The sequence below is a fragment of the Arachis stenosperma genome, chromosome 1 (genome assembly GCF_014773155.1).
Source record: "Arachis stenosperma cultivar V10309 chromosome 1, arast.V10309.gnm1.PFL2, whole genome shotgun sequence".
Taxonomy (NCBI): domain Eukaryota; kingdom Viridiplantae; phylum Streptophyta; class Magnoliopsida; order Fabales; family Fabaceae; genus Arachis; species Arachis stenosperma.
In genome coordinates, this window is record NC_080377.1 from 122,060,284 (window position 1) to 122,071,434 (window position 11,151).

General features: G+C 33.3%; 2 protein-coding genes across 2 annotated transcripts; one reads left to right on the forward strand and one right to left on the reverse strand.

Moving 5' to 3' along the window:
- Nucleotides 1–1,295: 1,295 nt before the first annotated feature.
- LOC130969546 (uncharacterized) lies at nucleotides 1,296–6,428 on the reverse strand. The gene is made up of 13 exons (XM_057895321.1): nucleotides 5,580–6,428; nucleotides 4,897–5,311; nucleotides 4,181–4,817; nucleotides 3,866–3,906; nucleotides 3,501–3,569; nucleotides 3,305–3,405; nucleotides 3,099–3,177; nucleotides 2,887–2,985; nucleotides 2,638–2,706; nucleotides 2,501–2,550; nucleotides 2,319–2,400; nucleotides 2,087–2,181; nucleotides 1,296–1,993 (listed from the first exon to the last, which is right to left on the reverse strand). Exons 1-13 carry the CDS (start codon nucleotides 5,999–6,001, stop codon nucleotides 1,867–1,869), a joined length of 2,286 nt encoding a protein of 761 aa, XP_057751304.1. The 5' UTR covers nucleotides 6,002–6,428; the 3' UTR covers nucleotides 1,296–1,866.
- Nucleotides 6,429–8,904: 2,476 nt separating this feature from the next.
- Nucleotides 8,905–10,639, forward strand: LOC130969554 (organelle RRM domain-containing protein 1, chloroplastic-like). The gene has a single exon (XM_057895331.1). It carries the CDS (start codon nucleotides 9,289–9,291, stop codon nucleotides 10,417–10,419), a length of 1,131 nt encoding a protein of 376 aa, XP_057751314.1. The 5' UTR covers nucleotides 8,905–9,288; the 3' UTR covers nucleotides 10,420–10,639.
- The last annotated feature ends 512 nt before the right edge of the window (nucleotides 10,640–11,151 follow it).

Sequence of the window (11,151 nt, forward strand, 5' to 3'; positions counted from 1 at the left end):
AGAAGAGCAAATCACGTTAGGAGAGCAAAGCACGTACTTTACGTACTCCTAAGTAGCACGTGTTTCTTTATTTAGTTCTAAGAAGATTCCGATTTATAGTTTTACCTGACCCAGGTTATAGCCAACGGAACACCTATATTTATTATATTTTACCGTTATAAATAATACAATAAATTTAAATTTATAACCCCAATAAATAATTTAATAATTTCTATAAATAACTCATTAAAATTATACTTCTTTCAATATGCTATTCATTGCTCTTTTTCTAATAACTTAAAAAAGAAAATAAATGTGATCAATTTTTTAATTAATTATTAACAGTAATTTACTAGCACTGCATAGAACATCTCTTCGTGTAATTATAAAGAGAAATATGATAAACAAATTCAAACATTTGTTACAAGAAAGAAAAGTCTATACTATAAAAAATTTAAAAATAGAAGATGCAAATGATTTGTAATTTTGTATAGATCAATTAAAAATACAATAAAAGCAAACTTTTTACTCACAACTGTTGTGAAAGAAATTAAAGATTCAATTTTAAACATTTTCCAACACTGTTTTAAATTTGCATCACTTGGGTAAAAAAAAAAATTAACAAGTAATTTCACTTTATACTATTTCAATTATTCTTATTAAACATAACTTATTCAAACAAAAAATCTACATATTTTTATTCTTTTTATTATAGATGTCATTAGAAAACTGCATGCACATCAAGAGATTAAGAAAAAAGAAAATCATACAAATTCAAGATATATCTTCGGAAGAAGAATATACATGTAAGGATGAAACAAACAACACAATAAAAAGTACATACAACTCAACAATTCATAAAGAACATACCAATAACCAATAAAGAAAAAGGAAGACGAACGCCACATAAAAAGACTAAGTCCAACCAAAACAAATACAAAAATCAAACCACCAAATAAAAAAGTCACTTTGTATAACTCCAACATCCAAATTCTTTGTACTACAAATTATTTTAAATAAAATACCTTTTAAATTTAATTTTAATTTACACCTATTTAATTTAATTTTATAATATTTAATTTAATTTTACAAAACATAGCCAATTTTAATATTTATTATATATTATCATTAATTTATTACTTGGATATTACAGGAGTCTCATTCTAGTTCTAGTATTAAGAAAAGCAGCCGTAGAATGTAAATGCATGCAATTGACTAAAAGTATCTATGACTATAATTATTCAATTAGTTGAAATCAAAACAGGCCAATCAAACTCTGAATAATTTTCAAATGACAATGGGATTTAGCTAAGACTATGTAGCAATTTGTTGTTTAAGTGGATAATGATACAGATCCAACTATAGCTATATAACAACACTTTTATAAAGATGACAAACTTTCTTCTTCTGATCTATTAGTCAAATGAAAACTATTTTTCTTTCCCTTTTGGTTTCACTATCTGCTGTACAACTTTTAAGTAGTGGTGCAAACTTTTTGCATAGAAAGACTACATATATATATATATATATTTTTTTGAGGCCGTGGGAATAATCAAATTCAATTGAAAAAGACTCAGTTACAAGCATCACCACCAATGAATTGAAGAAACATTATGGTGTCACTAAAGAAAAATAAAATGACTAACCCAATCACCATCAAAAGTTTAGCAATCTCCCCATCGATTATTTTTCCAATCATTCCAGCCATCTCCCTTCATTGTAAGGTAAATGTTGATGAACAAAGAATTCAGAGCACCAATTCTAAATGATTCCAAGAGCATCTCTTTGGATCGATTCATTTACTCATTTGGTAAAGCATGTGCCAAAAATATCCTTATGCCTCGAACACACGACAGAAGAAAATAGCTCCAAGGTTGTGTCTACTGTCTAGGACTCCTTCTGGGGGCTTTCCCCTCCGGCCGATCGAGCAGCTTGGAACTGAATGGCATACCGTCTTTGCAGCTCTCTAAGCTTCTCGAGTAGTTCCCGGAATGTTGGACGGGAAGCTGGATCACTGGTAGAAACAGATGAAGTTGTAAGTTATAATACTATTTCTTTTGGATGAGAAATAAAAATAGTTTTTTAACAAAGAGATGAGCATGCACACCGATGCCAGCAGCTCTCAATTATAGAAGCCCATCGTGGATCAACATCTTTTGGAATTTCAAGTCGCTGATCCATGAACCCCACGGCTCCAATCACCTGCAATGTTCCTAGACGAACAATTAATCTATATGCACCCAAAGTGATACACTATTCATGTGATGTCTATCATTCTAGTTTGAGTATCTATTTTTTTCGAGATACTTTCAAGGTTTACATAAGCATGAAAGCAATACCTGCATTGAGTTGAGATTATCCCAAGGGATCTTTTCGGTTGCAAGTTCCCATAATATTACTCCAAAGCTGTATACATCGGACCTGAAGTTCCCAAGGACAAGCAAAAATGAATTTTCAAGGACTCAAATTTCTTTAACAACATTTGACAGAATTCAAAGAGGACATAGGTTGGAGGACATACTTCTCATCTGAGGGTTCGTTACGAAGAACTTCTGGTGCCATCCATTGTGGCTACAAAACAGAAAAATGCTACAATCAGAAAGATGTGTTGACAATTTTTTTAGCAGCCAAAACATAAAGAGAGACAGATGAACCTACCGTGCCCCTCCCTGTCTTAGTAGTGAGAAATGTTTCATGCTTAAGACGTGAAAGACCAAAGTCACAAACCTGTAAAGACATGTGAAGATATTATCTAGCTTCATTGAAGACAATGATAGAAACATGTAAACCAAATAATAATAATAATAATAACAACAAAAAAGAGCAATGCTAGAATCATCAAGCAATCAAGTGAAAGTTTGAAACAGTACAACCCAACATTACAGAAAATGTTGAAAAGTGGCACACCTTTACAGTCCAATTCTTATCAACTAGAAGATTTGATGACTTCAAATCCCTATGGATGATAGGTGGATTGCAGTGATGAAGATAATTCACACCTCGTGCCTGCAGACAGAAAGTATTCTGTAAGCATACAACAGTACTTCAAACACAGAAATTTTCTAAGGCATCAATGAAAGTCAGGGTTCTGATGGCAAATACTATTACCGAATACTCACAATATCCAAGGCCATATGAACTCGTCGTCTCCAGTCAAGTTTCGGCGTGTTTCTGTGTAACAAGCGACACAAGCTTCCACTGGATTCAAAACAAAATACGAATGCACGGAATACTAATCAGCCCAACTGAATACTCTTTTGACTTGCAAAACAAAAACATCATCAAATTTCTATTAAATGGGTCAAAAGAGAGGTTCAGAACAAACCGTGGGAGAAACTCTGTCACAATGCAGAGACGTTGAGGTGAAGTCACTGCCCCCATAAAGAGAAGAATATTTGGGTGCCGAAGCCTTTTAATAACAGAAACCTTATTAAGAAAGAAAAAGAAAAAAAGATGAATAAAAACACATTTATAATCTGTGTTCCAACCAAATCAACAAAAGAGACTACATGAAAGCATACCTCTTGTCTGAAGGAAAGTATCACATCATCTGAATATTCTTGCTTTGAGAATACCTTGACCGCAACATCCTGAAAAATAACAATATAAGTTGTCTGTGTAGTTTCTGAATGTTTAAAAAGCTTATTCAAACATTGTCAGGTTTACAATCCTTCTAGAAATGCTGTGATCCCTTAACTTAATGATGCTCAGTTCACACATTAAAGAACCTTCTAGTTGCAAATTCTGAATATATATACATATAGGTGCATATATGTGAAGAGAAAATTGTTGTTGATATCTTAAGTTCTTCTACATTGTTAGGTCCCAGAATAATGCATTATGCATGTATCAAAACCATAAACTACAAGAAGAGAAAAATACATACTGATCCATACCACAGAGCATGATATACAGTTCCACAGGAACCTGCAATTAAAAAATAAAGTGGTAAACAGGTAAAGCATAAGAATGCAAAATGCAAGTAGGTGCTATATAAAAATGACCAGAAATCCATAAAGAATCAACCAACTCAAACATAAGAAGTCCAATTACAGCTAACATGTCAATATTCTTTCTGGTAAATACTAGTTCTTTTGTTAAAGCATGCATACTGTCAAACGGTTTTTTTCTTAAGAATGTCAAAAACTTATTCTCTAACTGATTATTAACAAATAAATGCTTTAGTTAAGAGCATGACTACCTTGTCCAATTTGTTCTCCAATAGTCAGGTCTTCCCACAAAATTTCATAATCCAAGCAATCGGTGTCCACATCCACTTTATTATTGACAGCACAACTTCCGGCACTTCCACAGCTGCTGGCACTACTTGTGCTGTTAATATTGATGGACGAGGACCAGGATCCTGAAGCCTCATTGTTACTAGGGCGATTCCTTTCACCTCCTTGACGTTCTTGCTTCTGAGTTTCTTGATGATCATTTGACAAGAAAGGCACAGCAACACGGACATCCTTTGCCTCCGACCCTTCTTGATCATTTGCTTTCCATGGCCATGCCATTGTTTTCTTTTGAATCCATGCTTCAGCCCTAGACGTTATAATCTTGTGAATAGATTTTCCTTCACTATCATCGACATATTCTTTCAAAGTTTTTCCTTGGGATCTTTCCTCACCATGAGAAAATATACCAAAAGGGGACTGCATCACATCACCTCTGGGTGTGCTAGCTCCACTGGAATTAGCATCCTCTCTGTGGTCTGCAACACCAACTTCTGAGAAACTATGCTCAGATTGATGACTTCCACCGCTCCCGCTTTCACGATCACCGTTATTTTCTCCGGTCCGGATTCTTGACTTAACTTTGTTACTTACCTTTGATGCCTGTTTAATGGTTCTAACATCAAGACATGCTATGCTATACTAGTATAAATTACAGAAACATGAAAGTTACAGCACTAACCAAATTCGAGAACTTGGATGCTATAGAAGTTTGGAGAGGCTGCTGAGTATCAAGGCCAAGTTTATTTGAAATGCTACTTCTAAGAGGCCTAGAGCCTGAACCTGATTCAGCATTGTTTGCACCCAAGCACGGAACTCTCGTTTCAACGAAGAGCCGCGAATCACTCGAAACACAGATAATCCCAACTAAACTTCCATCATCATCATAGAAAGGAGTATTCGTCGCCACCGCCAAGAACTGCTCTCCCATCTTGTTCTTGACCGGGAATTGCCCAGTCCAGCTCTCTCCCATTACGACACGGTTCACAATATCATCAGCCAAGGCAAAATCCCTGGGGTCAACAATCAGCTCAATCCCATCCTGCCCAAGAGCTTCCTCCGCAGCATAACCATACAGATTTTCGGCACTCGGGTTCCTGCAAAATCATTGCAAATCAAATCCAAGAGAGTGAAGGGGCGGAAAAAACTCTAAATGTAGGTCCCTCACTCCCCACAATTCATGCAATCAACAAGACAAGACAGGACAGAACATATCAAAACCAACATGCACATCCATTTTTAGCTAAGGACTTGTCATCTCCAAAATCCAAATCATATATACACAATTCAACAACCCATAATAATACTTAACCACACCCCATTGCAGCAAAATGAAAACTTTTAAACAAAAATAGAAAGACTGACCAGTAGATTATCCGAGAGGTAAGATCCAATATATGAACGGACTGTCCCATTGACTGCAAAATATTAAGATACTGTCTATCAGTAAAATTCACGGCGGAAGGACCACACTTTGCACCACCACCTCCTTCACCTTCTTTTTTGGGATCACTGCGACTCTCTCTCTGCAGAGGTGAAGATTGCTTAAAGGAACAAGAGCCTCTCTTCCATGCGGCAGCTGAGGCTCCATCGGCGGGTCCCCTCTTCGGCGGTGCACCCAATCTAGAACGCTGCGGAGAGACGGAGTGAGACCTCTGGCGATGGTGGTGGTGGCTTCTGGTGGCATCAGAAAGCTTGAGCCTTGACATCTCTTGCTTGAGATGCTCGTGACCTTCCTCTAGCTGCTCGATCTTCTTCATAAGCTCTTCCGTTGGTGGCGTTCCCATTTTTTCTTTTCTTCCTTCTTCTTCTTCTCTTCACACAAATTCAACTCAATCTTTGTTTTTTTAGATGTGCCTCCCACCAATAACAACATTCATTTCCATCTCACACTTCCACACACCCACACCCCATAAAGAAAAAGTCTCCAGCTTTATTATTCACTAACTCACACACTCTCTCTCTCAGAATGCTAACAGAAACCAGAAAGAGATATGTTATGGGTTGAAATTGATTAGACAAACTTTATTTCTCATCATTTTTTTCAATTGGATGTCCTATGTCAATATCTCTGACTCTCTCTCTCTCCCCTCTCCGGTCAATAAAGCCAGACCTTCTTTAAATATTTTTTTTATTATACATATTTTTAAAAAAATATCTCTTTTTATTGCTTGCATTTCCTGGTTTATCTGCTTCTTCTTCAACTCTGGTTGTATTGTGTTGTGTATGAAGTTAACTGTTCTTTGGTCTTATCATTAATATATCTCAATCCAGCTATTTGGAGCAAAGCAAGAGTTAATGATATAGTAACACTTCCACGCGCCAACTCGCGAGTGTAAAGCACGGAATCCTATAGTCCAATCTGCAGGGCGCGTCACCATTCCTAACGGCCATTAGAGAATTTGCTTCACTGTCGTAAACTTATTCTGTCTTTTTATTATAAAGTTGCTTCTTTGATATTGGTTCATTCTCACATTACCAAGTTAGCACTTTTTATTTTTATTATATTTATTATTATATTTTCTCTCAGAAGGCTCCACTTTTTTTCTAGTTTTATTCAGTACATGATATTTCCTTTTTTTTTTTCTCTTCAAGTTTTTCTTTTCTCTGCAAATAATTTTTTTCCTTCCATTCTCGGGTTATGTTCATTGGACTGACATCTTCATGTTTATGGACATATTAGAAAAACAAAATACTTATATTTTTATTTCTCTCATTTTTTTTTTCATTTCTTTCCTCCACGGAATGTTTCAATTTTTTTACTTATAAAGACACAGTCGCCATTTGGCTTCGGCTAATATCATAAGGCAAAAGGTCCTAGAAATCAAAAGTCTGTTGCATTAAAGCTGTCTAAATCAAATATAGTTTTGTGTTTACTTTTTTGGGTAGGTAAATCTGATTATCACAAAAAGAAATGTGTCATTAAAACAGCAGAATCTATGGTTTTTTTTTTTTAAGTTTTTTAACTACATATTTCAATTGATTGAAGTATTTAAAAAAAAAATTATTGATTTATAAGCTATGATATAATACCTTAGTATAACTAAATTATATGGAGAGCAAAAAACGCATATCCATATTTTAAAAGTAATATTTAAAATTTATTTTATTACCTTCATAATTAATGATGATTGTGTTACATCATATCATGAGCACGAGGTATGGACATGTTTTTTAGAAGCAAAATACTCTCTTATTATTCAAATCCTATTGTGTGTGAAAAGTGAAAACACAATACTACTTTACTTCTATTAGACTTCAATTTAACTAATTTCATGATTACTCTTTACTCAAATATGTTTTTTTGAGTTATCAATTTAACAAAAAATGATTTGTGCTTTATAAATTTAAAATATAATGTGTATGCGTTTTATTTTTATTTTTTTTTTGAAAAGTTAGTGATGTTTTAAAAAATTGATATAAATAATTTTTTAAGATTACTTTATACTTTTAAAATTAGAGAAATTTTCATATAAATTGATATATTAATGAATATTTATATATATATTTTTTATATATTTATATTTATTAAAATTATTTTAAAAATAAAATAACAAATAAATCCTTAAAAATTTACGTTTTAAATAGATTAATTTCTAAAAAAATACTAATAAAATTCTTTACAACAACGGAATGATACATTATGATTAGGATAGAAAGTTTTAATTTAAATATAACTTGTTCATATCTACTATCTTATAAGACTTTATTAATACATTTTTTTAATGACTAATTTGTCTAAATTTTTAAAGACGTATTTATCACTTTATTCTTATTTTAAATATTAAAAACAAGTTTACCAAATACAATATTTTTTAGTTTGTACTTATTAAAAGTCTCTGTCTTTTGTTTGTTTTAATTTGCCAAATATAGTTTTTAGTTTTTACGACTTTTAAAAAATTATATTTAAAATGTTACTTTTAATAAATATTAATGTATGAGAATATTAAGGAAGACTATTAATATATAAATACTATTAATACTCTTAATACTTTTTATCTATTGAATATTATGTGACATTAATAAATGACAGATGTACAATAGAATATAAAGAGGTGACAAGTATAATATTATTTTGATTCAAAATTGATCTCGGAGGAACAAGTAGAGTTAGTAGGTTAATTATATTAATTAATTGTAATAAAAAAAATACAAGTTCCATATTATTTAGGACAGTGAACTTTGTGTTATGTATTAGTCCCACATCGTTCAAGTTATGAAAACTTTTTCTTCTTCCACTAGTATTTATGAAATAGAGTTGAAGTTTATTTAAATATAGAGTTGAAATTTATTTGAATATAAAATAAATAGTGTGCTTATTTTTCTCTTATACAATGTGTAACAAAATGAACATCATCTATAATATTCAGAATAACCATTCGAGTACTAAGGATAATAAACATCTTATGTCATAAAATCACTCAATTTTTTAAATTTAAAAACTCTAATACATTGTTATGATACTACTTATCATATTTTTCTATTTTTACTATAGTAGAGTTACTAACCTTACCATGACTTAGCTAATTAAAATAAGTTTATAGCTATTTTCATCGTAGTGAATTGCTAATCTAACCAAAATTAATAAATTTAAACTATGTCCCCATAATAAGATTATTAATCTCGCCAAAATTGGTGATCTAAATAAAAAAGTCCCGGCCTTAAAAATCATTATCTGGTTGAAATGATAACATACCAGAGTCACACACGCAGTCCAGCGCCACCAACAGTGTGATAGAGCTCTCCACTCTCCACTCTCCTTAGTCATAGCCCAAAACCCCTCCACTCTTCGCCGGCGGAGCGACACAACAACAGTGGCATCCCGTTCAGCCCTCGCGACACAGCAACAGTGGCAGTGCGGTCGCCTTCTCGCCTTCCTCCGTTCCGTAGCCGCCGCCTCCGTAGCCACCGTTTCCTTCCACCGTTCGCAGCGCCGTCACCTTCTGTGCAGTTCGCAGCGTCGTTGCCTTCCAGAGTCGAAACAGTTTAAAAAACCGAAAAACCAAACCAAACTGCAGGGCAAACACCTCTAGTTTCGGGTTAGCCCTTTTTCTTATCCAAAAGGGAAAATAAGATGGAAGTTATGTCTTTTTGTGTTACATTCACCAAATTTCATACATTTGCCTTTCTGAAACCAAAAGTAGCAACAACCCAAATTCAGGGCCTTTCACTACCCAATAATAGGAGCAAACATTGCAATCTTTATTCATCTTCTTCTTCATCTTCATCTTTAAGAAGTATAGCAGCAACAGCAACACTATACCCTTCCACCACACAAAAGAACCGCCACTGGATGGTACTCATGGAGCCTCCACCTCACGGTGTCACTTCCAAGTCACAACTCATCGATTATTACGCCAGCACTCTCCACAAAGTCCTTGCCAGTGAGAGAGATGCTCAAATGTGTATATATGATGCTTCCTGCGATACACACTTTGGTTTCTGTTGTGACATTGATCCACAAATAACCTCCCAACTCACAAGTTTACCGGGAGTCTTGTTGGTTAGGCCTGATCCGGATTTCAGTTCTTCGGAAAAGGACTATAGTCGATCAAGTGGTCAAGAAGGTCTGCTATCGAATTCAAAGCATTGGCTTGTTAGAATTGATAAACCTGCTGTTGGGATTGTTACAAAGGCTCAGATTGTCGATTATTTTGTTCAAATATTGACCAAGGTCATGGGAAACGAGAAGGATGCTCAGATGTGCATATATCATGTTTCTTGGAAAAAAATATTTGGTTTTTGCTGTGAACTTGATGACGACTGTGCACAGGAGTTAGCTGGTGTGCCTGGTATCTTATCAGTTCAACCAGATAATAATTTTGAGTCAGAAAATAAGGATTATGAAGGTAATAACTTAGAAAACAGTGTGAGTCAGGCAGCTCCCCTGCGAACGAAAAAGCTTTTTGTGACAGGACTATCGTTTTATACATCTGAGAAAACCTTACGCGCAGCATTTGAAGACTTTGGTGATCTTGTTGAAGTCAAAATTATTATGGATAAAATTTCCAAAAGGTCCAAGGGTTATGCATTTGTCGAGTACACCACAGAGGAGGCTGCAAGCGCAGCATTGAAAGAGATGAATGGCAAGATTATTAATGGATGGATGATAGTAGTGGATGTTGCCAAGACTAACCCACCAAGGCACAACAGGGATCATGTCAGGCCATCAGTTTCACAAGCCAAAAGCCTTTTAAGGTATTAACTATTTCTAGCTCTCCCCTCTTATTTATCTCAACAAGACAATACAAACCGAAATACTGTAAAACATAATAGAATTATGTGCAATTGTTATAGTAAACTATTCTCAACCTTAGGAGTAATTTCTATTTTAATATATTAGTTGACTTGGGCTTGTATTAGCAAAAAAAAATTATATTAGCTATCTTTTTATATTTTATTATAAAACTGTCATATTTTATTAGTGTTACACAATATCCAATAAACAAAAATAGTAAAGATACTAGTAGCATTTATACATTAATAATCTCTGTTACTATTCATACATTAATAATAAATTACTTTTACAAAATCAGAATAATAAATTACTTTTAAAAAATCAAAATTTAACCAAATCGGACTGAGTTTATTATAAGACTTTATTTAATGAATTTTATTTATTTGTTCCAAAATACTTTTGGTATCAGAGTGCTCTTCAAAGTTATTAATACTAGTATTTGAATAACTTTATCACAAAAACTATATGAATAGAAAAACTATTAATATCTTCACAGTTCACACACATCATTTTGTTATCTTTAAAGTACCAAAATAGTTCGCAAAAATTTATATAATTTATATCATTGAACAAATAACTTTTATGATTTTTTTAATGATTATTATGTAAGTATGATAAGAAAATAAAAAAAATGAAAGTTTCTCATAATAGATACGAATTAAACAAAATAATTATTAAAAAAAATATTTTTCGTATCTA

Excerpts from the sequence above, each read along its gene's own strand:
- LOC130969546 (XM_057895321.1), bottom strand. The coding sequence starts at position 6,001 with ATGGGAACGCCACCAACGGAAGAGCTTATGAAGAAGATCGAGCAGCTA. Across the intron at positions 3,907-4,180 it reads TGGAGAACAAATTGGACAAG|GTTCCTGTGGAACTGTATAT; the intron begins GTAGTCATGCTC and ends TTTTAATTGCAG. Across the intron at positions 2,986-3,098 it reads TTCATATGGCCTTGGATATT|GCACGAGGTGTGAATTATCT; the intron begins GTGAGTATTCGG and ends TTCTGTCTGCAG.
- LOC130969554 (XM_057895331.1), top strand. The coding sequence starts at position 9,289 with ATGGAAGTTATGTCTTTTTGTGTTACATTCACCAAATTTCATACATTT.